Source organism: Ambystoma mexicanum, chromosome 2q, assembly GCF_040938575.1.
Source record: "Ambystoma mexicanum isolate Mex_15411 chromosome 2q, UKY_AmexF1_1, whole genome shotgun sequence".
In the NCBI taxonomy this organism is placed as follows: Eukaryota; Metazoa; Chordata; class Amphibia; order Caudata; family Ambystomatidae; genus Ambystoma; species Ambystoma mexicanum.
The window spans coordinates 321415445-321441023 of NC_090924.1; the positions used below are offsets into that span (position 1 = coordinate 321415445).

The 25579-nt window shown below is 47.0% G+C and overlaps 1 protein-coding gene across 1 annotated transcript; it reads right to left on the bottom strand.

The window, feature by feature from the left end:
- Positions 1-2142: 2142 nt before the first annotated feature.
- LOC138569378 (NADPH oxidase organizer 1-like) lies at positions 2143-25579 on the bottom strand. The gene is made up of 8 exons (XM_069647306.1): positions 25445-25579; positions 16385-16465; positions 16211-16286; positions 15027-15207; positions 12833-13029; positions 9152-9262; positions 7435-7552; positions 2143-4943 (listed from the first exon to the last, which is right to left on the bottom strand). The coding sequence occupies exons 1-8, from the start codon at positions 25517-25519 to the stop codon at positions 4253-4255; spliced, it is 1530 nt and encodes a 509-aa protein (XP_069503407.1). The 5' UTR covers positions 25520-25579; the 3' UTR covers positions 2143-4252.

Consider the following 25579-nt stretch of genomic DNA (forward strand, 5'->3'; position numbering starts at 1 on the left):
ACTGTGCCAAGTTTGACGCCAGCAGTTGTGCCAATACCACAGCGAGTATTTGAGAAAGGGTATCCACTGAGAAAATCCTATAGAATGTATCCCCAAAGAGACGATAATCTGAGAGAGGAACTCCCTGAAGGAATATGAAAAGAGTGAAAGAGAGAAGCTAGTGACGTCACAAGAAATGAGTGTGATGCACTGAGAATACTGGCTGTAGAGGAAGCATGGATTTTACAGAAACTGACGAGGAAGTTAAGAATCAAGTAAACATTCATATGCAGTAAAGAAGATTGCATGTGTGCGAAGTGCTACAGAAATGCAACCATTCAATTGATGTACAAATGCAGACACGCAAGTAGACTAAGTGATCATAGAAACTGGCAATACGTAGTGAATAGACTGCAGGCGAAGCCGCCATTGTAAAGGAATTGGACATCAGTGTCATGAATTTAGTAAGCTCAGACCCATGGAGAGGAAAGGCCGAGAATTGTGTTGCAGCAAGAATAAGCTGAGATCATGGAAGTGCTTGGCGAGGCGGTCTGACCCGGCATCAAAATAGAAGCAGCCAAGGTCTGTTATCTAGTCTTGAAAGCAGTGAATGTGTGAAGAATGAATCATCCCTTATTAAGGGGCAGAGAAAGAACAAGAGTGCCAGGTTTTATTAATTTAAGACATTTAAATGCTGCAGAATGGACCAGAATCTTGGTCTCCTGTCACGTGAACCGACGATGGAAATAGAGTTGGGCTTGGTGTCCTAGAACAATGATATTGAGAGCCTGTACTCCCATATGTTCCCACAGACAAGGATACTCTGCAAGGCCAAGTTCAAAGACAATCTGCATGGCAGAAGGCATGGGTGATGAGAGATGTTGGGCTAACTGGGTGGGGAGGTAAAGTCAGGTCCATCTCCTGGCACCTGGGTATGAGCTTTAGTACTGCTAAATGAACCGAATGTTCCAGACATGGCATGAGCGTGCCAACCAATTGTTGAGAGCCGTATAACGAAGGGCCTTATAGTTTGAGAGCTATTGATAAACCGTGTATTTAATAGTGTTGAAGATGACATGTTTTAGAGGTAGGCATAAATTGTCCACCTGACAGTAAACAGCCAATCACAATCCTAGTCCTTATGGAAAGTATACTTAGATGTTCCCCTTGAACCAATTATAATATCTTATAGGTTTTTCTTATTTGCCACGTAGTATGACTTTTTTTTGCATATAAGGATGTTTTTATGAGAAATTTGTCGAGAGCTGAGAGAACGTCCGCTGATGTCTTTGTAATCTCCCTGTTTTAGATCATTGTTAATAAAACAGAAACCTTTGCCATCTTCCTGAGTTGGTTCGATTATTTGGAGTTATTCTGTGAACCTCGTCCATTGCATGCACGTTACTAAAGAACCATAAATTCAGTGCCGTACTTACGGCTTTTATACATTTAGTTTATGGCACGGCAAGCTAAAAAATTGACTGCTGTTTGTCTTAATTCCAATTACCTGCCACTGCTGCCTATTTAACAGTGTGCCAGATGTCTAAGGCGTCACAGAACAGTGTTTGTTTTACTGTTTGAAGTTTAAGCCTGTTTTCTGTTAAGCACTTCTATGATTGCTACCACGTGCCACCTCTTATTGAAAGTCTGTGTTACTGTCCTTTATTCATGGCGTGATATGTATTGGGGCATTTATGTCTGCACTTGACGTATAAGACACAAAACACCTTCACCCAGGCGTGTTCTTCTTTGCACTAAAATGCAGTGTGTTGCATTTTTGTATTTTGTTTGCCCACCCTCAGGTTGCAAATGCGATGCTGCTGGTTTGCACAGTTGCCCCCACTCTCTGCTCACTTTGCACATCGTTTGCTTTTCTTTTGCTCAATTTATTTGCACATTTGCTTCTCAGACTTGCACACTTTTTACAAATTCTTAAGTCATTTTTTTATCATGCAAGTGAGGGATGTGCCTGCACATTTTCTTGCGATAACATGTTCTGTGACTCGGCCCCATACAATCATAGACGTACACAGTGCCAAAACATGGTTAAGCACGCTCCGTGTTAGCTTGCCCACACCTCTGTTTAAAACAAGCAGGAACATGCTTTATCATTAGTTTGCAATCAAGCGCATTTTTCATTGCTTGTGGAATAACAAATCTGTATTTCCATCATAGTACAAACCTTTATTTGATGTATAATGTTTGCCCAAAAGCAAAGGTACACAAATACCTACTACGTACATGTCATTTTCATCATATGACATTAAAATATAAAAACCAATAATAACACATAAATAGACAAAAAGCATATTAAGAATGTCATATCATTTCAAAAAGGCTTATAGGTGTGTTCATAAACATTTTGTAAAAGTGTGTACCAGCCACGCTTACTCATAAAGCCACAAAAACATTTTGATGCAAAGCTGAACTTTTAGAGCCCAAATCCACTGAGCCTGGGCTCCATCCAGGGCACAGTTTGTTCATGCACTAGTTAGTGGTCCTCAGTTATGTGCTTCCCGTGAGCATGTGACTCGGTATTTGCCACCCGCACCACCTTCTCTATTGCTTCATGGGACACTTTCAAGGCCCAATATCTCAATGACCAGGCTGTGGGTTGGAGGGATCTGGGAGGTTGTCATAGGCATCTTTGAGCTAGCAGGATCTCCTAACACAGCTAGGACTGGGTGGCTGTCTAATCCGAGGAATGTTGAGACTTTCTGGAGCTAAGACTGGGTTGTTATCAAATCCAAAGGATTCAGAGGCTTTGTACAGCTCAGACTGGCTGGTTGTAAAATCCAGGTGATGTGAAGGCTTTCTTCAAAAAGGAATTGGTGGTTGACTAATCCAGGGAGGTTATGTCTTTCTAGAGCCAAGGACTGGGTGGTTATTGAACCATGTAATTTGGTATCCACTTCACCTGAGGACCAGGAGATCATGTAATCCAGGGGATTTAGTGACCTCTCACAGCAGAGGACTGGGTTGTTGTCCAACCCCAGGGGATGTGTGTCCTCTTAAACTGAGAACTAGGTGGTTGTTCAATGCAGGGGATGTGGAGCCCTCTTACAGCTGAGGACTGGGTGATCATCCAATGCAGGGGATGTGGCGACACCCCCTCACACACAGCTGAGGACTGCGTGGTTATCCAAACAAGGTGTATGGTGGAAGTGTTGTCCTCTCATGACCTATGACTAGGTGGCATTCGAATTCTGGAAATGTGGTGCTTTCCTATGTTCAAGAACCAGGGTGGGGCCACTTCAGAGAATGCCGTGCACCTTTGTTTTGCAGGGGCTGGCCTTTTAGTAGAGACCAGCCATGCCAAACCGTTCCAAGCAAGCAATTTGGAATTCAGGTTTGACCAAGCAGGCATATCCCTGAGGCAGAGCCTAAATTAAGGGTGGCCTCTTATCACCTGCTAATGAGCACTTTCGAACCATCTGCTGGGCTGTGCAAATGTGGATAACTTTCCTGTACTGATTAGGCATTTGAGTGGAGGGATGCCTTATTCACACAACCTGCACCATGGCTGTAGTGCTTCCACAGCGACAGGAAACGCATGCGTACTTGATGATATTATGCTGCAATGTGGGGGCATGCCTACAGAGTCCTGCCATACAAATGACCGCCCAATGAATGCAGAGCCGTTCAAGCTAAGGCCTGAAAGGTACACCATTCTCACCTGACATCAAGGCTCCATAAAAAAAGACAAATAGGCACCTTGTAACACTTTCACCCAATGAAAATCATTTTTTAGAACTTTGAATGTTTCTATTCAACCAATCGGTGGTTGGTTGGAGAAGTCGCGTGCAGGGCGGAGAGTCAGTGACGCTCATTGTCCACTGTACAAGAATGCTCAGTCAAGTAGAGAAAAATTCTACTACACTTTCGGCTGCTGGCTAAAGCCATTTGCCCAGAGACATACCCAGCTTCAACAAGGTGTGGTGCCATAAAACCACTACGGTGGTGATGTGCAAAGTATAAAAGACTATTAACATAACATAGCATAACACAAGTGAGTGTCCTTCAGAAGTACACATGCTCATGGACAATCCTTCAAAAGGCCTGCAAGAGGTTAACCATTTCCTCCTCCCCACCTCGGAGAGAAGAAAAGAACTTAGGTGCATCAAATTGCCGTCTCCTTTGTAACATATTACTCTGGACATCCTCCTTTAAATTAAGGAACTAATGCAGCCTTTGAGTTGAGCAGGCCAGTGACCCAGTCGTCTTTGGAACGCAGGGAAGAGAACCCCTGCCAATGTCCCGTGCCCGAGGTTCCTTAGGGGACAGTAGTATAGATGGAGTTGAGTGAGGCTCTCTGCAAAGCCTTTTTGGTGACTGTGCTGCAGCGCTGCATTATCTCGTAAAGTTCCGGCTTCTGTGGGATTTTAGGAATTTCTGATTTGGAGTCTGGATTGGAGGAGTACAAGGACTGATCAGAGCCACTTGTTGAGAAGCTCTCTCCAAGGCCATCATCCTTACTAAGGCGGCTTTTTGGTGTAGACTTGTGGATCCCTTGTGCATGACTGTCCATTTGACCAATGTTCAGATACAGTGACTCAATGTCATCCGGAGCGACGGGAATGTTCCTTGGCAAAGGAGTGGGTCTCCAGTTTCCATCCCGACTGCACGCACTTGCAGCGCCTGCATCTTCTGACAGGCTGGCAAGCTCGAGTGTCAGTGGTGGCCTGGACTTTGTGGCAGGTGCCGTCGGAAGGCTGCTCAGGGACCTGGACTTCCTTCTCTGTAGAGATCGCCCGCTTGCATTATCCTCGTAGCCTTTGGAAACGCTCTCGAGGGAGTCCTCCTCCTCAACCACTGCCCGAGGTGGTAGCGTTGCGCTGGCAGGCTCCACCAGGTTGGGGGTGGATGTGTGCAATCCGTTTCGGGCAATGGCATGGAATTCCTGATGCGGGTTTTTGTATGGCTGGAGGAACATTGATGGGACGTACCCAACCTGCTCATTGTACCTGAAAAGAGATATTGGGAAAGATAGAACAGATTTTGAGGACTCAGACGATAACAGCAATAAGTGGTTACCTTTCAGAAGATACTGATGATTGTATACTATACACGCATGGAAAAAGGTGTATGGTAGTCATTATTGCATCAACACTCCTTAAACGTACATCATTGCCATGCATAGAGTGGGGCAGGAAGGGAAAAGAGACATGCCAACCTAAGAAGACACAAGGAAGATGTTGCCCAGTGCCCAGCCACACTATGCTACTGGTAGGCTAAGCTTTGAGAACTGAATAATGGAAGCCAGCAGCGTGGAGGACCTCTTTCACATAATTCCCATAATGCACCATCCCATAATGCACGCCAGGCCCCTTTATTCTTGTGATTGGTATTGGAGCATATGTCAAATGAATAACACACCCTAAGCCATGGTGGAGCAGGGAGGCGGGGGGCAGAAGGGGTGGCTGTAACCCCTGGATTCCCACGGTGCCCAGTGCACCCCTCAGCCGGTTGTAGGTTGTGCCCTACTATTCACCCCCTGGCACCAAAAGCTGCCTCCGCCACTGACCCTAAGGCTCCCAGAGGTTGGAGGTGTCTCCCGAATCACAGAGATTTCAAAGGGACACCAGATGGGAAGACATATTGCTAAGATGGCACAATTGTTTCTGATGAAAACAGTGATGTTACTTGAAAATAATCAGAGTAATTTAATAAGGATGTGGGGCTAGTCAGGTCACATGTTGCTCGAAGGAGCTTGGCATGACCAAGGGAAACAAAAGCCTGTAAGCATATTCATGCCCCTTTCTTAGCCACTGGTGGTGCTCTAGTGCAGAAGAATGGGGTTTCCAAATGTGTAGACCTCAGGGCCTTCATGTAATTATGAGTAGAGTGTAGACCCACACAGTCTCTTTCTAGCATGCCTCTGCCTGCCTAGATTCCGATACAATCCTTTCGATGTGTTGAATGCGTGCACCTATGATCGGAGAACATTTGATGAATCCTCTGATGGGAATGTGCAAGATCAGTTTATTTTGCATCTGCCAATGGGATGTGTTATAAGGGTCTAGGGGCAGGCCATACATGTAGGCAGATTGATGTTTTATGAAGTTTCAAAGGAGAGGGGCAGCTTGTGGCTGAACTGCCCTAAAAGTACCGACATGTGGACATGGACAAGAAAAGAAACATACATAGAAGGTGAGACCAGCTCACTATTCAGAACGCCCCTCCTAAAGCCTGATAGTTAAGAGGTGTGCCAAGACAAAGCCACCAGGAGGTGAATCTTACATCACTTATGTTGCCATTTTAGAAAAATGTGGGTGGCTACAGCGATGAGGGAGATTGACCCTTATTCCCAGGGTTGTAAGTCTGCCAGAGCTCTATGGTGTTCAGCCCGTAAAAATGACTCTACAAAGTTATTTGCCCACACTAAAAGTCAATACAAAATATTAGGAGTGGCAACACTGCTCCTGCCCAATAGTTGTCACTATTTCTCCATATTTAGAAGCACATTGTCCGTTTCATACATTTGGAGTAAGATTATTTATTTTGTAGTAGTCTGAATGGAAAATGGAATATAGAGAATACATTGATTTTTGAAACAGATGTTGAAGATTTACTATTAGAAAGAGTGGATACAATAATGAACATTAAAGAAACATGGATTTCTTACAATTTCTGTCCTTTTTTATCTGCTTTCATTTAATATTTTAATAGTTATGTTATTTGATTGTTTTGACTGTGAATCAATGATAGTGTATTTACCACACATTCCCAAATAGATTGTACTCCCTCTCCTGCCAGGCATGTCTTTTAGGCCACTCCTTCATGTACATAGGCCATAGGTTCCTTAACTACTTTCAATTCTCAGTTCGCCCCCGACAATTCTTAGGCCCTGCCCCAAATATTATTTGACAAATCAGTGCCCTCTTTGCCTGTTATCCCATTTAAAGCACTGCATATTCGTACAAGGAGACTCAGTGTTTAGGTCTATCTAGTAATTTGCGCCCCCCGCCCCGCATTTTGAAGAAAACACCAACCCTACTATAACTTGGGAGTTACAGGGTTCTGCAAAGTTTCCATTCCAATCAACTCCTTTCTTGCAAGTACTGAAAACCATTTCAATGTGAGAATTTTATGGAGGCATAGTAAAGAAAGGGCACGATTAATTTCATATTGCGCACCTCAAAGCCACACAGTCACAATCATAACATCCTTTTGCTTTCTCTGTCCATGAAGCCCCAACGTATATGTGAGAGGAATGGTACCACATGGACTAGAAGGCATTGCAGGGGCAGTTTGAAATCCAGCCGTTGCCTGGCGCGTCCCTTTTTTGACTGGGCCACTGAATAGCTTCTGAGAACTCCACCCCTTTCACTCTCGAGGATAATGGTAAATAAAATCAAAATGGTGCTTGTTTAGTGTGGGCAGAGGACAGGAACACGTACAATCATGCAAGGGAAGATCACCCAAAATGTCCAACCAAAAGCAAAGACTACTCACCAGACAAGCCACCAGCCGTCTTCTGATTTTTCAAGCACTTCGACAACCACACCCATGCTCACCGAGAGCTCGTCAGAGCCTTTGGCCTCGAAACATTTCACTGCAAAGTACAACAGCCCTAAAAACAAAAAAATTATTACACAATGCAATGAAACACATTTGCATCTTCAAACAAATAGTGTAGGCTGCCCTCTTTCAAGCAAGCCCTGACAAAGTCACTTGGTTTGGCATTACATAAGTATTGTATAGATGTTTGCCAGACATTCATCGTTCTGCCATCACATACTTGTATAATCGCCCACCCTCCTCTTCTCCAGCTTTAAGGATTATGCTCTCCATTGCATTTTGGACTATTTGCATTGCTACTTTACATGCAGATTGATGTACACAACATGAAACGTTTGTGGTGCTCCACTTAATCCAGTCAGTCTCCTCCGTCCTCTTTCATATACATGGAAGCAGTTGCCAATTAGTGGCGTTGCCAGCAAGCAGACAAAACTAAAAACGTGAAGGTCAACTCGATGCACATTTCTGAAGGACAAGTGGGTGTCCTTTGAGCATGCTGAGTCCCTACCCCGAATACTGACCGCCCTGCTGTCGTTAATGAAGGTTTTTTGACTATTCTTAACCCGTTAGTCCACATTTCTAAGATAAAAACTTTGTTTCCTCTTGGATGCAAACTCTTGAAGCTATGCCCTGTCACCATCTTATTTCCTTTGTTCCTGAAACTAAACATTCCTTACTTCTGGAACAGTTCCTACCTTCTTCAAATTGGTGATCCTCTCCCCCCTTTCCCTGGCAGCCATTGAAAAAATAGAAAAATTTAAACAAAAAAAAATGGCTGCCATGGGAATGGGAGAAGGAACTACACATAGTCCCTTCTCTCTTTCCGTGGCAGCCATTAAAAAGGTAAACACAAAAAAATGCCACCATGGAAAGGAAGAAGGGACTATGTGTAGTTCCTTCTCCCATTCCCATGGCAGCCATGTTTTTGTTTGTCCCTTTGCTTCCGATTAAATCAGGTACCCACACTGGCTGGAAAGAGTGAATAGGTGGAAGAGGGTACAAGGCAACAAGGGTTGTAGATTGTGTGGGGAGGAGGGATTGATAGAAACCTTAAAACATCTGGTGATGGGCTGTGAGTCCCTGAGGGAAGAAAGGGAGAAATATCTAGATTTCAAAATAGGTAAAGAAGTCTGGTGGTGTAGCCTGATTGGGGTACAATTGCAGAGCTTGATCCTGAATTTCTCTCTAAAGCATTAAAGAGGTTGAAAGAGGCTACCTCGGGACATAGGCCTCCCGCCCAGCTCCCAAATGGCTTATTCTGGTCCCTTGTGCACATGGCTTTCCTTTTGGCAGTTCTTTCTGTCTCTTGCCTTATACACTTTTATTAAATACTACAAAAACTGAAATAGTGTACTTTCGTTGTTTATGATTCGTTTAATCTTTTGTATTTTTTATATAATTAATTGTATGGAATGTATATGACTTTTGAACTGTTTTGTAAACGTTTCTCATTTGTTCTGTTTCTTGTATCTTGTATCTTGACACGTGGGAAATAAAACACACACAAAAAAAGAAGAAAGGTCCGTTTCTATTTAGAAGTCTGGCCCCTACATGGTGAACATCCGATTCCAGGCCCAGCTTCGTGACCGACCAACCACCCTACCATGGCGCGGCGACCATACAGAGCGGACAGCCGAGGTCCCAGACTCACCGTCATTGGATTCCCGGCTCCGAGGGGTTTCTTCACTTGTCTTCAGTTTGGACAAATAGGGGGCAGGAAACCAGGCCAGCTGCTTGTCGTCGTTCTCCACCAGCCACCAGCCTGCAGGAAAGAGCAGAGGATGCACAGAATGGGTGATGGGTAACGGCATAAGCCCTAGGCAGAGCCCGCCCACTGGCTGCAGTCACATGAGAGCCCTGATGAAGTACACCCATGTCAAAACACCTCTCCAAAAAACATCCTTATTAGTAACATCTCCCGAAGTCAGGATCTTTGTGTGTGAAGGTTCTTTTCCCCCTGCTTGTTCCTTAATGGGGTACGCCCCAACCCCCACTGCACATCTTCCTGCTTTCCTCCTCCTACCTGCCTCTCTGACATAATGCTTTTTTTAATTCCCTTTCAACTTTTTTTTATTTGTTAACTATGTTTTATGGGTCACTGTTATTACGAGGCTGTTTGAGAAAATGCATGTTTCCAAAGACGTTTTAACAAGTAACCGTTAAAATGTGTTGTGATAACTTTGTGAACACTGCCATCTAAGTGACCCCTGGCAGAGAGCTAATTGTGTCGCAACTGATATTTCGTTTAAAGGGATCCAGTATAGGGCGCTTTCCAGTAATTGGAACTGCCAGTTGATACCATTGTTGGGGTCACACCTTACGTTTAGGAGTAGCATTTTTAGGGTGTATGCACCTGCTTATTGATTACGTCATTGCTTTTTATGAGGCGCCAACCAAGCTATATTGAAGTGTTCTGGGTGGAATAGACTTACTCAAACACTTCGGAAGCAAGGGAAACAGGTCAGATGTTGAGGTGGATGTATTTTACTCCTTGCCGTTGGAAGTTAGGAGTCAAGTGTTTTTTCAAGGAGTTTCAGAGTCAAATGGTGTATTTCAGGCAAGCAAAATATACATTTTAATTTTGTACAGCTAGGTCTTTTCTTTGCAATACAATCTTTTTTTGCTGAGTAATTATCATAAATGAGGCGTTATAGGCCCTTTTCTGGTCAGATAACCCAATAGGAGCATCCTTTGTTGAATGCTTGGCATGCCCAGACCAATAAGGATGTGGGGATTCCAGGCACTATTAACTGATAGAAGCATAGAATGTCCTCATCCTTCTTGGCTGATAGGCTTAGCCTCTTCCACCTCTCTTCGCAATACAATGCTCAGCCAGCCCTCCATTGCGCTCCACGCGCTCCCAAGCTCTGTGCAATGCATAGACGGCACTGTGCAATGTGCCATAACGCCATGGCACCCGCCCTCCCCGCCCCATCCAAGCTGGGCATTGGCACACAACCCAGTCTAAACCCTCCAGGTGCCAACGGTGGCTACAGCTTTGTGTCCTCACCCTGCAGCGTGCTCAGTGTAATGTCTCCATGACAATGCAGCACCGCTCACCTGCACAACAACCACTCTTTCTTCCAACAAGGCCATTGTACCCATGGGGTGATGATTCCTCTAGTGTCAAGACCTCAACACAGAGGTGCAGGGGGCAACAAGGTGCAGACCTGTGTGTACCTGTTACATCCGGTTTTTGTTAGGAGTATTTGGCTACTTCTAGAGAGTAACACAAGCAGTTACACTATTCATCTTGAAGGATGCCCAAATGGGTTGATACGGTTCTTTACAAATCCCTTGTGTTGGAGGCTCCACAGGTCCCCTCCGGGGCTCCCCATGATAAATAATAAGTACCACTGATTCCCGGGGTGTGCACCTCCATGTCATATTTCATCGGGCCAGCAAATTCTCTGGTCTGTCCAAGTGACACCCAAGGAGAAGAAAGAAGGGACAGCTTGGCTAGCCGGCTGGAGGCTGTAGCCCAGATCCTGTGGGAGCTGAAAGGTCCAGCAGCGAGAGAACTGGAGAAATACACAGATCCCTATTCTGCCGAGGTTGCGGCCTTGCAAATACGGGAGAGAGCAGGAGAAAGGCCTGTGGTGGGCCTGATGATCCTGGGCAGGTGGACAAAATAATAGATGCCGCTTGAAAAGTACTCAGGCAGTGGGGATCATGCCCAACTTAAGTAACGCCGGGCCAAGGAACTGAAGGCACAGAGTGATCAGTTATACGTTCAGAGACATAGTCCATTTTTGGCAGTGATTCCGTTGCTGACATTTTTGTTGTTGTTGATGCCGGTAACATAATTACTACCAGTTTTGCCATGCCACCGATTTCAAATCAGCATATAGCAAAGGTAAATCCTCCACTTTGCATCCAAAAATCACCAGATTTGCCGCAACCGAATTACTGCTCACTGTAAACCTTAGAAAATCCATATGGCGTCCTATGGACTCCAAAAATGGGAAGACACACCTTGATTACCCCACTCGTATTCCAGCAGTTCATTTGCAGGACTGAGTGGCGTAAATGAGCATGGTGGTAAGTTGTTGGGATGTAGTCTTCCCTTGACCCTGTCTGGAATGCATGGAATGTTGGAGTGATTGGTGTAGAATGCAGGCTGAGAGAATGTTGTGGTATGAGTGGGTTCTATGGATGTCAGTTGGGAGATGTGACCACTGAGAGGGGATGCCAGTGAATGATGTCCCTAGCTTATATGTACCTGACTTAATGAACTTGATGAAATGTACTTGGAACTAAGTAAAGAGGTCACCTGTACCTATCAAGATGTCAGAGCATTCATTGACAAAGAACCAGCTTCTACATGATTCCTTAGTAAATAAGAGTTACATAATCACCCAGGTCAGGCGTGATAAAAGCTGACCACGTTTCAGAAATCCAAGGGCAAGGGCCAGGTCTTACCGGGTAAGAGAACATTGCATGCTTTCTTCGAGCTCCAGGGGAGTTACGCTATAAGCCAGGAAAGATTCACGGTAGGGCACCCTAAATTCCCTGCTTCTAAATTGAGCGAAGGACATTTTGAGGGGCGGATGCCGTGGGAAATGGTGATCATTACAGAAGGAGCTTGGACAACAGATTGCCTTTGGTCCCTAAGAGATAGCTTCCAAATATTTTAGGTATATCTCTAGGTACTGTAGTCATTTCTTTTACCCTACCCTGATCCTAGGACTCCAGTTAAGGGGAACCTGGGGATAGGTTTGGTGAAACCAGACTCTGGATACCAGATCAGTCCCAGGGGGAGAAGTGGAAAGGAGGAAGGAAAGTCCTGATGACTCTGGCTCTGATTACTGGGGCCACAGTGTACTGAGTTTTGCTGGACCTGCCATGCAGTCTTTAATGAGACCCCCCTCTTTGCTTAAGCTCTTCTGTCCTGCCAAGTAGGCAAACCTCTTTATTCTGCTACCGTCCAACCTTCTTTAAGCAATCTTAAATGCTACCTCACTTCAATTGACATGTGTGAGCGGTCTGCTCTTCCTTCGCCATGACAATGGGCAGTGTATCAATCCTGCATGTAGGAACATGCATAGTGGTACACAGCGGTAATGGATGGCAAGGCGTGGTGGGGTGGAGATAGGTGCATGGAGGATGCTATATATAGTGGAAGAAACGTTTGGATGAGCTTTTCCAACACTGTTTCAGGTGAAGGCGTTCCCACCCACTTGTGACAGCGCTAGAGCCACGCCCAGGTGTACCAGAATAACCAAGAAGGCCCTTTAGCCGGCTTGCTCTGCAGGAACCTGTGTGCGCGTCTATGCAGCTATGCGGCGACCAGTGTAATTATGCTGCTACCCGAGAAGCAATATGCTATTACCTGTGTTGTCCTTGAGTAACACATCCAGTAGCTCGTCGCGACAGACCTTGAAGGGGCGGTTCTTGGTGTCTTTAGTCTCATAGGTCTCTACGCAGCAGTGCTGCTCGGATCTGATTGGCTGAATCACAGAGTCACCGGCCTGTTGCCTGGGTGTCTCCCTTCTCCCATCTCTGGCTTCTGAGGGCATTATCACAATGCTAGAAAAAGGCAAGGAGCACATTAGGGTGCAGATCAGGATGGCGGTGCCACACAAAGGGTTGAAAGAAAAGGAAAAAGATGCGTTTCTGCAACATATTGAAAACACACATTTCATCTTACTCCACGGCCACTTGGGTGCCGCACTGCAATGTAAACTTGTTCCTAAATGTCAAGTGGCCACGTGCACAATAGTGACATTTCAGTGGGGTCAGATAGTCTGTGTGTTGAGTTTCTAGTGGATTCAGCACTGTGTTACCCACCGTTTTAGACACTAGGGGCATGACTCCAGAAGGGCGGTATTTACAGTGATGGAAGTGAGCGGGAACGGTTGGGAGCGGTGATCCACTACTTTTTCTTTTTTTCGATTGACCATTCCTCTACTTTTTATGACCACATGCACCATTCTATACAGAAGAGTTGTCCATTCACGTCACCTTGTCACATGTTGCACTATGCTTCCATCTACCCTCTCCCCTGCCAAGACCACAGTTCCACTACTTTGTTCGGTACACTTCTACCACTGCTGCCAGATAACCCTTGCCCATCCCTTTTCCAGACTGTAAAGGTTTAAATCCTTGAATCTCTTCTCTTTAATGCCCTTTTAGGGGCGCGGCCTCCAGTACTGGACAGGGGGAGAACGAGAGAGGGGGTGGGGCGGTTGGCAGTGTCAACGTGAGACATGCGAGCTGGTCTGCACAGGGCAATGTTGCCTTGTTGGAACGATGACCGATGACCGCCATTTGTATGACTTCTAATGATTAGTTATGCTTTGACTGTCTTATCATGCGCTCTTCATTGCCGTGTTGGGCCCTCTTATGATTTGAAAGACGTGGCTTCAAGATTGCCTGTGTCCCTCACCAACCTACACATCGAGGTCTCCGCGGACTGCTTCCCGAACTGACACTCAAATTCTATTTTTCAATCCACAATGCATCTAACAACCAAGCCACACCCGGCAATGGAGTATCTCCCCGAAGAGACACATGTCAAACATCAGAACGCTACTCATCTACAGCCAACTCCCAGCTCAATGCTTGCTCCCACCGCAGGCACACGAGTCTCCCTGCCGAACCCAAGGTCCTCTATTTACTAGAAATGGACCTTCATAGACAGCTTGGGGGTACTTCTGGCCTGCGCGCATCAAGGCAACAGCGAAGCGATCTTCCGTTTGGCCTCTCTCCACACTAACCTATTCCCAAACCCCACGCTTTCAGATCTGACTGGGTGCCTGGAGACCGTGCAAATTGCAGCATTTAGAAATAAATACAAATAAATAACTAAAGCGCCGGAGCCCGCAGGCATCAGGGCGCTAACGTAGACACAAAAAAGTACAAACATAGTAACGAGACAAGGCATCCGGTCTCAAATATTAATTTAAGAATCTAGGAGCAAATTTAGCAGAAAAGGGATGTTTTTAATGTGTTCTTGAAACAATTCCAGTCTGTAATCCCTCTGATGGATGACGGCAGAGGGTTCCAGAAAGCTGAGGCATAGAGCGGTATACATCTAGGTGATATAGCATAACATAACACCTATGTCATCACTGAAAATTATAAGGCAGGCTGATCACGCTTAACCTGTCCCAGTAAAAGGCATTCAACAGGACGGCTGAGTTTTGGGAAGCCTCACAGGTCACTAACCTCTCCTGACTGGGAACTATAACAACGTTCAGTAAGGACTTGGATTCAGTCTCTGCAGGACTGGAAGATAGCTCAGGGACAAGGCGCGTGTCTTGGAAGCAAGACAACGCAGAGCAGTATGGGTTCAATAACCGGTCCTGCGCCTAGAGGCTGGACTCAAGCACGAAGCGCAATATAGAAAAAAGAACCCGATCCATTCTCACAAAGGAACCTGGTCTCCAAGTGCAACCTAAGGGCCTGACTTCAGCCTCATCCCCATGACTTCCACAGAGTCGTCCTAGATTGAGCTTTCATCGCACCAAAGCCACAGCTTAACATCCTCGCTCTAAGTCACTGTGGAAGGGTCAGCACCAGACCTGTTTTTGAGGAAGGCAGTATCGAGATCCCGCGTCTGAGCCGTGAAAAAAGCGGTAACATCCTCTCCGTGCGAGATCTTGGCATCGGTTCTCAGAAGCTCCTGTGCATAAGTCTCCAGCAGCTTCAGCCGCACCAGGAACCTTCTGGAGTCCCTCCTCCTCTTAATAAATACTGGAGCATCTGTGAACGGAAGGAAGAAATATGAAGACATCCCCTAAAGGACTGTCTCACAATTCATGCATCAACAGCATCTCTTGGGTAGGGTGGACAGATCCCTCTGTTACTACGTTCAATTTGTTGTTGAATGATCACCTGCAACACTATTGTATGCTTTCCTGACCACCAGCAACTTTGTTGTATGAATGCCTGTCCGCTTGCTATGCTGTTGTACGTATGCCTCACCACCAGCAACTCTGTTGTATGTTTGCCTGTCCGCTTGCTATGCTGTTGCACGTATGCCTGACCACCAGCAACTCTGTTGTATGTTTGCCTATCCGCTTGCTATGCTGTTGTACGTATGCCTCACCACCAGCAACTCTGTTGTATGTTTGCCTGTCCGCTTGCTATGCTGTTGTATGTATGCCTGACCACCAGCAACTCTGTTGTATGTTTGCCTGTCCGCTTGCTATGCTGTTGTACGTATGCCTGATCATCAGCAACTCTGTTGTATGTATGCCTGATCACGTATGCCTGTCCGCTTGCTATGCTGTTGTACGTATGCCTGACCACCAGCAACTCTGTTGTATGTTTGCCTGTACGCTTGCTATGCTGTTGTACGTATGCCTGACCACCTGCAACTCTGTTGTATGTTTGCCTGTCCGCTTGCTATGCTGTTGTACGTATGCCTGACCACCAGCAACTCTGTTGTATGTTTGCCTGTCCGCTTGCTATGCTGTTGTACGTATGCCTGACCACCAGCAACTCTGTTGTATGTTTGCCTGGCCGCTTGCTATGCTGTTGTATGTATGCCTGATCATCAGAAACTCTGTTGTATGTATGCCTGATCACGTATGCCTGTCCACTTGCAATGCTGTTGTGTGTATGCCTGACCACCTACCAGAAATGTTGCATGCATGCCTGACCACCTGCAACACTTTCATGTATGCCTAATCAACTGCATGTCTATTGCATGTATGCCTGGCACTCAGGTACCTACATCAAACCGAGTGCCAAGCAATGTTACCTTTGAGCTTGGGAATAGTCCGTTCCGACTTCTTCATGTGACCGGCTTCGATGGGGAATTTCTTCTTGAGACTCCTCTGAAACAGAAATAATAGAACGCTCAGGGTGAGGGCCTTTTTCTTGAGAGTCCTACCAAAAACAATTCCTAATCCAGCGACTCCATCTGAGCACTCACATGGAGTTTCTTGAACTCTTCGAAGGTCCTGTAGATGGGAATGTTGTTGCGGTCGGACCACATCACCATCATCATGTACGTCTGTGGAGCAAGCAATGGATGAATTGATGAATGAATAGACATATACTCAAAGACATTCAACAATTACAAAAACGTTACTCCCTGTTTATGGGCATGGCAGCACAACAATACAATTCCAAGAGTAATAAAGTTTGAGAAGCAGCAGCAAAAGGACACGGGGAGAGGAAAAGAATATAGTGTCGGCCCCAGACAATCATCTCTCGAGGATAAGCCAGAGACAATCACCTCTCGAGGATAAGCCAGAGACAATCACCTCTCGAGGATGAGCCACAATCATCTCTTGAGGGTGAGCCACAATCACCTCAAGAGGATGAGCCACAGACAATCACCTCGAGAGGATGAGCCACAGACAATCATCTCTTGAGGGTGAGCCACAAATAATCACCTCGAGAGGATGAGCCACAATCACCTCGAGAGGGTGAGCCACAGACAATGACCTCTCGAGGATAAGCCACGGACAATCACCTCTCGAGGATAAGCCAAAGACAATCCTCTCTCGAGGAAGGATTTAAGCCACAGACAATCCCCTTGAGAGGATGAGCCACAGACAATCACCTCGAGAGGATGAGCCACAGACAATGACCTCTCGAGGATAAGCCAAAGACAATCCTCTCTCGAGGAAGGATTTAAGCCACAGACAATCCCCTTGAGAGGATGAGCCACAGACAATCACCTCGAGAGGATGAGCCACAGACAATGACCTCTCGAGGATAAGCCAAAGACAATCCTCTCTCGAGGAAGGATTTAAGCCACAGACAATCCCCTTGAGAGGATGAGCCACAGACAATCACCTCGAGAGGATGAGCCACAATCACCTCTCGAGGATGTTGAACAATCCCAACCAGACAAGGCAGCTCACATGACCTTCACAGCTCAGTGTATCATCAGGAAGGACCACCCAAAAAAATGGTTCTATGTCATTCCATTCATTGGCTGGGGGGTTTTTCACTGAGTATTTTGCTGCAGATTTTTGGCCAAAAAATCTCATGGCGGGGAATAAACATTGTACCCAAACAATTCGATCCCATTATAGACCTATGCAGGCCCCCAAATACGATTTTGAAGTGGGAGCATTTTTTTTAACAATATTTTAAGCAGCAAAAAAATGATTTCCCATTCCTAATGGGGAGCATTCTTTGTATTTGCACTGTAAAACAGATGTTTTCGGCAACTCACTTACTCACTGCACCTAGTCATTCATGCAAATTAAAAGATGCATTCTTTACCTTGACGTTCCTTTTCGGAATGGATGGAATGAATAGTGGCGTGCTTTCCTGTGTCTGTTGGGACCACTGATCCCAAAATACACTGGGAGCTGTCTGGCTGGAAGCAGAGGGCAGTCTCCTCTGTCTAATCTGCTTCCTATTTGTTTCGTTGGGAGTATTTTTACTTCCTATTTCTGGAACTATTTGCCTGCTTGTAGGGAGTGAAAGAGGCGTGTTTGCCTCTCGTCTCTGGCACTGGGGTGAGGCTCAAGATGCACTACCACATCCAAGTGACCCTAATGGCCCACCCCAAATCAGGGGAAGGCTCTGCTTTCAGATTTGACCAGATGAGTGAACTCTACCCATTTCTATTTTTTTTTATTGGTAACTAGTGTGAAAGCCTGTGTACATGGGCCAAAGTGCGTGAGGAGAGAATTGTGCAGGGTATGACTGCATCGGACAAACATATTTTATCAGTGGGATACAGAAGATACAGTTTTCATTCACTAAGTAGGACCACTATATATTTCCTAAGGGAACAGCTCCGTCTAGCGGTGACAACAGGCTCCGAATGACTGCATCGGACAAACGTATAACTGGCCTGATATATTTTCTACGGCAGCTTATTTCCTAAGGCAACCGCTCCCTCTAGCGGTGACAACCAGCTGCGAAGGACTGCATCGGACAAACAAACAGCTGGCCTAATATATTTCCTATATCAACAGCTTATTTCCTAAGGCAACAACTCTGTCTAGCGGTGACAACTGGCTGCGCATGGTTGCATCGGACAAACGTACAACTGGCCTAATATATTTCCCACCGCAACTGCTTATTTTTTAAGCCAACAGCTCCCTCTAGCTGTGACAAAACGCAAAGCGGGCATTCTCTACTGCGCATGACTGCATCGGACAAACTTGCATCTGGCCTTTTATTATATTGTATGATGAATAACGTTGCAAACTTGCAAACACGATTCTGTGCAGGTTGAAAAGCAGTTTAAGGTGGGAAAGGGGAGGGCACGAGGAGGCAAGATAAGACATATTTCTGAGGGTGGAGTAGAATGCATTGACCCACCTACTCAGCCTCCCTGAGATTCTTAAGAGAAATCTTACACCCCAGGAAGAAAATGGGACCTTCAACATTGTCACGCCACCTGCACATGTGACTCACACGTGCACCTTTCTTTTTTAATTGATATTCATATTCCTGTACTAGAAATAGATGCACAGTATGTTAACTACATATAGAATTATAATGAGGATCTAACCCATCTGGAGTGTATTCCAACGAGGGGTTCCGAATGACATCAGATAGAGCATGTCAGCGATGCTAGAGTCCTCTATGATGTCACTCAGGAACGCTGACGTGTAATACACCCCATAGTTAGAAGCTATGCATTTGTAATTGTATGGTGTGAAGGCCCCCATGTGTTCTTTTTCGACGACTTCCACTGCCTACCTGGAGCAGCATGTTACTGCATTGCCTCCATGGCACAGAGCGAGAAGAGAAAATGCTGTGTCCCCATGCATGACATCACAGAAGTTGATTATGAATCACATAATCTCTGATGGGTTCCTATTGAAGCCGCAAACAACAAGCATAGTATAGGCATGAAGATATTTTTCCAAAATGCAACCATAATCAGCCCGTTCGGAATACCTGAAAGGGCACATGCGACATTTTACATGAAATAGAGGCTAGACATCCTGGCTGTGAAACATATTGAAGGAGGTGGTTCTGGGAAAGCAACCAATCCCCTGAGTTGTACGTCTGGGTGCTGAGGGGGTGCTATGAGGGAACTGAGTGCGGAGTGCGCAGGCAGGGGGCCCACAATCCACATAACTGATGAAACCATATGCATGCATCATTGTAGGCCGACCCCGACCCTCACCCGAAATGATTTGTCTCACAACATTTTGTCAAGTGTTGGCAATAAAAGGCCGTAGGATTTTATTGTACAGATATGGTTATGCAGATAACAAATAATCACATATCATAATAATATCATACTTTTGGGGACCGGGTCCTGAGGTTACCCCCTCTGGCCCGTGCCGCCTTCTCATGTCCCACGACTCATTGTGGACACCCACGGTACAGTGTCCTGTACTTCTTTTCCTTTGTTCTTCTCCCTTATTTGTAGGGTGGGAGGGTTTTGTGGTAAAGAAGCAAAGTGGGGAAGACGCTGAGTGAACAGCGAACCTCCTGTCAGTTGGGTCCCCGTTCAGGGTCCACAAACAGATTGTGTTTTCTTAGAGCATTCTTCTCTTATTTATAAGACCCAGGGAAGCCCTGGGTCTTTGATGTGTATAGTAGTGGGGGTTGTGTGCCAGCCCCCGGCCGGATAGCTGACATGTCTGGCCCCGACTGTTGGTTTTCCATAGGTGCTTAGCACCTTGTTGCTTGGAGGAAGGGTGAGGCGCTTGTTCACACCTCACCCTTCCTCGGCTTTGTGTGACAGAGACTGCGTGTCTCTGTGCTTGTGGGGGAGAGGAGCAGGCGTGGGGGCGGGAGCTGCCCCTCTCCTAGCTTGCCGGATGGTAACATCATTTACTCTGCCTCGCCTTGGGCGGCCCTGCGGCATTGCAGAGAATGGCTCTGGGTTGTCAACAAAGCGAATGCACGATAGCAGCTTTGTAATGTATAAGACTGTACAGTATAGAGGAGTTGCAGTAATTACAACAGCACCATGCCGTAGATAAGGCACACTCTGTGCTCATCCGGAGCACCCAGAGCCGTCATCAGCCACTTGGAAGGACTCACGGGCAGCAAGGGTGAGTCCGAGAACAGCCCTTCCCGAGTCTCTGTGCTCAACAAAAAGTCCTCCCTGGGTCTCTGCGCTCAGCAAAAACGAGAACAGTCCTTCCCGGGTCTCTGAGCTCAGCAAAAACAAGAACAGTCCTTCCCGGGTCTCTGCGCTAAGCAAAAACAAGAACAGTCCTTCCCGGGTCTCTGTGCTAAGCAAAAAGTCCTTCCTGGGTCTCTGTGCTCAGCAAAAACGAGAACAGTCCTTCCCGGGTCTCTGCGCTCAGCAAAAATGAGAACAGTCCTTCCCGGGTCTCTGCGCTAAGCAAAAAGTCCTTCCTGGGTCTCTGTGCTCAGCAAAAACGAGAACAGTCCTTCCCGGGTCTCTGAGCTCAGCAAAAACGAGAACAGTCCTTCCCGGGTCTCTGCGCTAAGCAAAAAGTCCTCCGTGGGTCTCTGCGCTCAGCAAAAACGAGAACAGTCCTTCCCGGGTCTCTGCGCTCAGCAAAAACGAGAACAGTCCTTCCCGGGTCTCTGCGCTCAGCAAAAACGAGAACAGTCCTTCCCGGGTCTCTGAGCTCAGCAAAAACGAGAACAGTCCTTCCCGGGTCTCTGCGCTCAGCAAAAACGAGAACAGTCCTTCCCGGGTCTCTGCGCTAAGCAAAAAGTCCTCCCTGGGTCTCTGCGCTCAGCAAAAACGAGAACAGTCCTTCCCGGGTCTCTGCGCTCAGCAAAAACGAGAACAGTCCTTCCCGGGTCTCTGCGCTCAGCAAAAACGAGAACAGTCCTTCCCGGGTCTCTGAGCTCAGCAAAAACGAGAACAGTCCTTCCCGGGTCTCTGCGCTCAGCAAAAACGAGAACAGTCCTTCCCGGGTCTCTGCGCTCAGCTGAAACAAAACGGAATGCTGTCTAGCACAGACAACTCGAAGGAAGGATAGCAACAGGAAGCCAGGGAATTCAAGGCTAGGACTTCAGAAATGTGAACCATGGCAGGCAACGCACAGAGCACAGTGTGTGCCTTCCCACTGCGGGCAACCTCCCATCTGTTCTGTAGAGCCCATGTTCTTCGATGGCCGCCTCATTACGGGTATTTGGCAGAGGGAGAAGGACGGGCTTCCATAAGCAGATGCCTTCGGAACTGTGAGGTGCGGGGGTCCTGTGCAGGCCCCCACACTGTCAGACCGGCAGAATCACTGGTGCCCCGCACCCCGTTCCTCTCCTGGATCCTTGGCTCCATTGCTTTAGTCCGTGGTAAAGGAATGGCATGCCAGGTGCCGTGCCAGCTTGGATGTCATACATGACTCCCATGCCTGCATGTTCCTCCGGTCCCACAAGCATCACCTGCTGGCTGCCTGATACAGAAAGGATGCGACGGTAGGCCCGGGTGCAGGGAATACATGGAAGTTGCCATCTGGGATTCCTGCACTTTACCAGCCCATGCCACCTCCTTGGTGCCACCCTCAGCACGACCAAGGAAATGTGATGGACTAGGGGAGTGTCACTCACTCATCTACCAAAGCACACTCCCAAATTCCTAAACTAGGAGCCACCTAAGGGCCACTCAGCGCCAGTGGTCGAAGTGGGCAGCAGCGGTCGGGAGCAGTGCTCCTCCACTTTTATTCTAAAAAGAAACTGTTCCGGAATGGTTCTCTTTCAAAATAAAAGAGCAGGAAGGAGTGGAAACTTGCCCTTCGTCAGGGAGTCTCGCTGCCAAACGTATGACGTTCCCTCAAACAGCAGCGATTCGAACCTGGGACCTGTGCCACCAACTTCTACCTCACCTCACGCTGAGCTACCGTACAACTGTTAGAGTGCTGTCGTTTTTTCAGCAGCCTGCTTGGGACAAAGCCCTTTCCCAAGCCCCATCAGAGCCCGGATCCCACAGTAGTCTTAACTTATTTTGCATTTAAGCAACTTAACGTGAAAATACTGCAGGTGGCTAATGGGTAGGCTGAAGGGATAGCTTTAATCTTTAGCATGCCCCTAAAGAGGTGGGTGATAAGGAAGGGAGGGGCATGCAAAGCTGTACGCTGTGGGGGACAATGAACACAGCTAACAGGGGTCCTTTAAGCTGCATTCCTTTCAGTGTTAATGTCATCCTTTCCAGGTTACACAGTGGTGGGGGAGGAGAGGCGGAAAGTCGGGGCTCAGTTATTGGATTTGCATTGCGCGTGGGAGGGGTGTGCCATGGCCATGGGGTTTGTGGGGAGCGGGGGCAGACCAGCAGGGAACATAGTTCCATGACTTCTTTTCGTACAGGTCGCCCCACTGCGTATCACGCTATGGAGCCTTGTGGTGTATTTAGCCATTATACGTTCCGATTACAAGCGAATTATGCCATTATATTTCGCATATAATAAGGAAAACACTGGCCACAGCACTCAAGTTAATGGTTGTGAATTGTTGCACATGATGTTTTCTGTTACTTGATTCACATGTTGTTTTGTAATGCTTATTGTATTCTCTATTGTCCGCTTATAAAGCTCTTTGGCATAAAGCGCTATATAAATATTTAATAAATACAAATACAAATACCTCTTGGTTGTAAAAGCTTCAACTAGCGCAGTCATAGTCTCCCGGCCAGCTCCAGCTGCCAGCACCTGTCAACACCCACTCGCCGAGATGTCGAAGCTACTCAGCTGTGTATTTTTATTATTAATATTTGTTTAACCAGCGGACACCAAACGGTATGAGGAAAAGCAAGGTATAATGCAAAAACCTAAAATGGCAAAGCCAACCGTTTTGGCTTTTGTGTAACCAGGATAGTAATGTTCAGGCACTTTCATAATGGGGCAACCTGCCCGTAAAATAGCAACAGCTAACAAATGGTGTGAGTACATGGGTCCATGATGTCAATTCCTGGCCAATGCCTAGCTAATGCTATAGAAGATCCAATATGGTTGCCTTTGCCAATGTTTGTTTTAAAGGTAAGTCAGTGCAAGGAACAACTGAAAGGACACACATATTGCTTGTAAATCAAGAGGCTGAAGGCACATTTGGTTGAGACATTGTTATTACACCGGGACCTGGTATACAACTGTAGTTAAACTATGACCTTTCGGGAGACTGTGTAGAAATAGCATTGGTGTCCCCTTAAAGGCACACAGCTTGCTCAAAACAATCCCAGGTAGCGGTGTTTTGATGGAGGGGCGGGGGAGGGGAGGGCTAGTGAATGGGAATGGCCACAGGGACCAGCATGGCCATGGGAAGTCATCGGGTTGGTAGACATCCAAGAACACCCTCAAGTTGTGCGTCTCTTCTATTTTTTTAAATTTAAATAAATAAATAGACATCCAAGAACACCCTCAAGCGGTGCGTCCCTTCTCATACCCCATCTCTCTCCTATCTCGACGTCCCATTACAATAATTTCCCCTTATAAGCAGTGCTTAGAGTGCCCAATGGTATCCCAAATGAATAATGGACACTTGTTAGAGAAATGGGCGAGAGCAGAACTATACCGGGGCAGAAAGAATGTAACAATCAGAGGGATAGAAATAGAAACGCGTGTGAGTTAAAAGATAAATGGGGCGCAAAGGCGATGAACCGCCAGCATGCAAAAGAAGCATGAACGTCAAGAAGAGTAATGTAGCGCCGGAAGTGCAAGAACATTGGAAGAAGCTGAGGCGGAGAAAGAAAGCAGCAGAATGCCAAAGGAGGATGCAGAGTAAATGACAAAAGGCCACTGGGGTGGGACACCGGATACACAAAACGCGCACCTGGAAGGCACCACCTTTGGATGTATTTGCCCATCTGTAGGGCCCGATTCACAGAAGCGTTGTATAATTGCGCAATCCCATTGAAAAACACTCAGAATCAGGCCCTTGGTGGCAAAGCATAGCGCCAGACTGTTTCTAAGCACCGCTGATTGCGGCAGAGGAAGTACCGGGAAGCCGTGGAGGTACGGTGATATGTCCAAAACCCACAGCCTTTGGTCAGATTAGGAATCAGTCCTCATGGCACCAAGGTGAGATATTAGACAGGAGACCACTTCTGCTCCCCTAGTGCTCTGCATAGTGCGTTAGACCCCATCTCGCCCACTGGGTCACATTTTCTCCCGTGGACCACATCTCCACGAGACCACATCTCCCCCTCTAGAGAACGTTTCTGCCGAGCCACATCCTACACGAGACTACATCTCGCTCAGGGGATCACATTTTCTCCCGTGGACCACATCTCCACGAGACCACATCTCCCCCTCTAGAGAACGTTTCTGCCGAGCCACATCCTACACGAGACTACATCTCGCTCAGGGGATCACATTTTCTCCCGTGGACCACATCTCCACGAGACCAGATCTCCCCCTCTAGATAACGTTTCTGCCGAGCCACATCCTACACGAGACTACATCTCGCTCAGGGGATCACATTTTCTCCCGTGGACCACATCTCCACGAGACCAGATCTCCCCCTCTAGAGAACGTTTCTGCCGAGCCACATCCTACACGAGACTACATCTCGCTCAGGGGATCACATTTTCTCCCGTGGACCACATCTCCACGAGACCAGATCTCCCCCTCTAGAGAACGTTTCTGCCGAGCCACATCCTACACGAGACTACATCTCGCTCAGGCGATCACATTTGCTGCTGTAGACCACATCTCCTCCTAAACACCATTTCTACGCACACGCAATCCTACACGAGAACACCTCTCAACCACTGGATCACATCTGCTCCTCTGGAGACATTTCTGCCAAACCATCTCCCACAAGAGACCACGTATCACTCACTGGGTCACATTTCTCCCCGTACATCACGTTTCCTTCTCTAGGGAGCGTTTCTGCTAAATCACATCCTTCACAAGACCACGTCTCCCTCAACCACTGGATCACACCTGGTCCCGTAGACCACCTCTCCGCGAGACCACCGCTCCTCTAGAGAGCATTTCTGCCAAACCACATCGTACTCGAGACCACATCTCAGCCACTGAATCACAGCCGCTCCCTGTAGACCACATCATCTCCATTGACAACCTCTGGACCCATAGATTGGAAGATGGGCCGTAGAGGGGTGGAGGGACTGGGGGCGCCCTACCTTCTGGCTGGGATGCTGTATCACGCCGACGCCCTGCACCTCCATGGGGTAGCGGCGGCTGCTGCCTTGGCTCATGCTGTCGTGTGTGCGGTGTGTCCTGGGCTGCACCTCTTATCGCAGTGTCTGTGTGTGCCC

Bases quoted from the DNA above. Each gene is read 5' to 3' on its own strand.
- LOC138569378 (XM_069647306.1), bottom strand. From the start codon at position 25,519: ATGAGCCAAGGCAGCAGCCGCCGCTACCCCATGGAGGTGCAGGGCGTC. The intron at 16,466-25,444 runs GTAGGGCGCCCC...CTTGCTCCACAG, and splicing joins TACAGCATCCCAGCCAGAAG to ACGTACATGATGATGGTGAT. The intron at 9,263-12,832 runs GTAATAGCATAT...TCTTTCCTGCAG, and splicing joins GTTACTCAAGGACAACACAG to GCTGGTGGCTGGTGGAGAAC.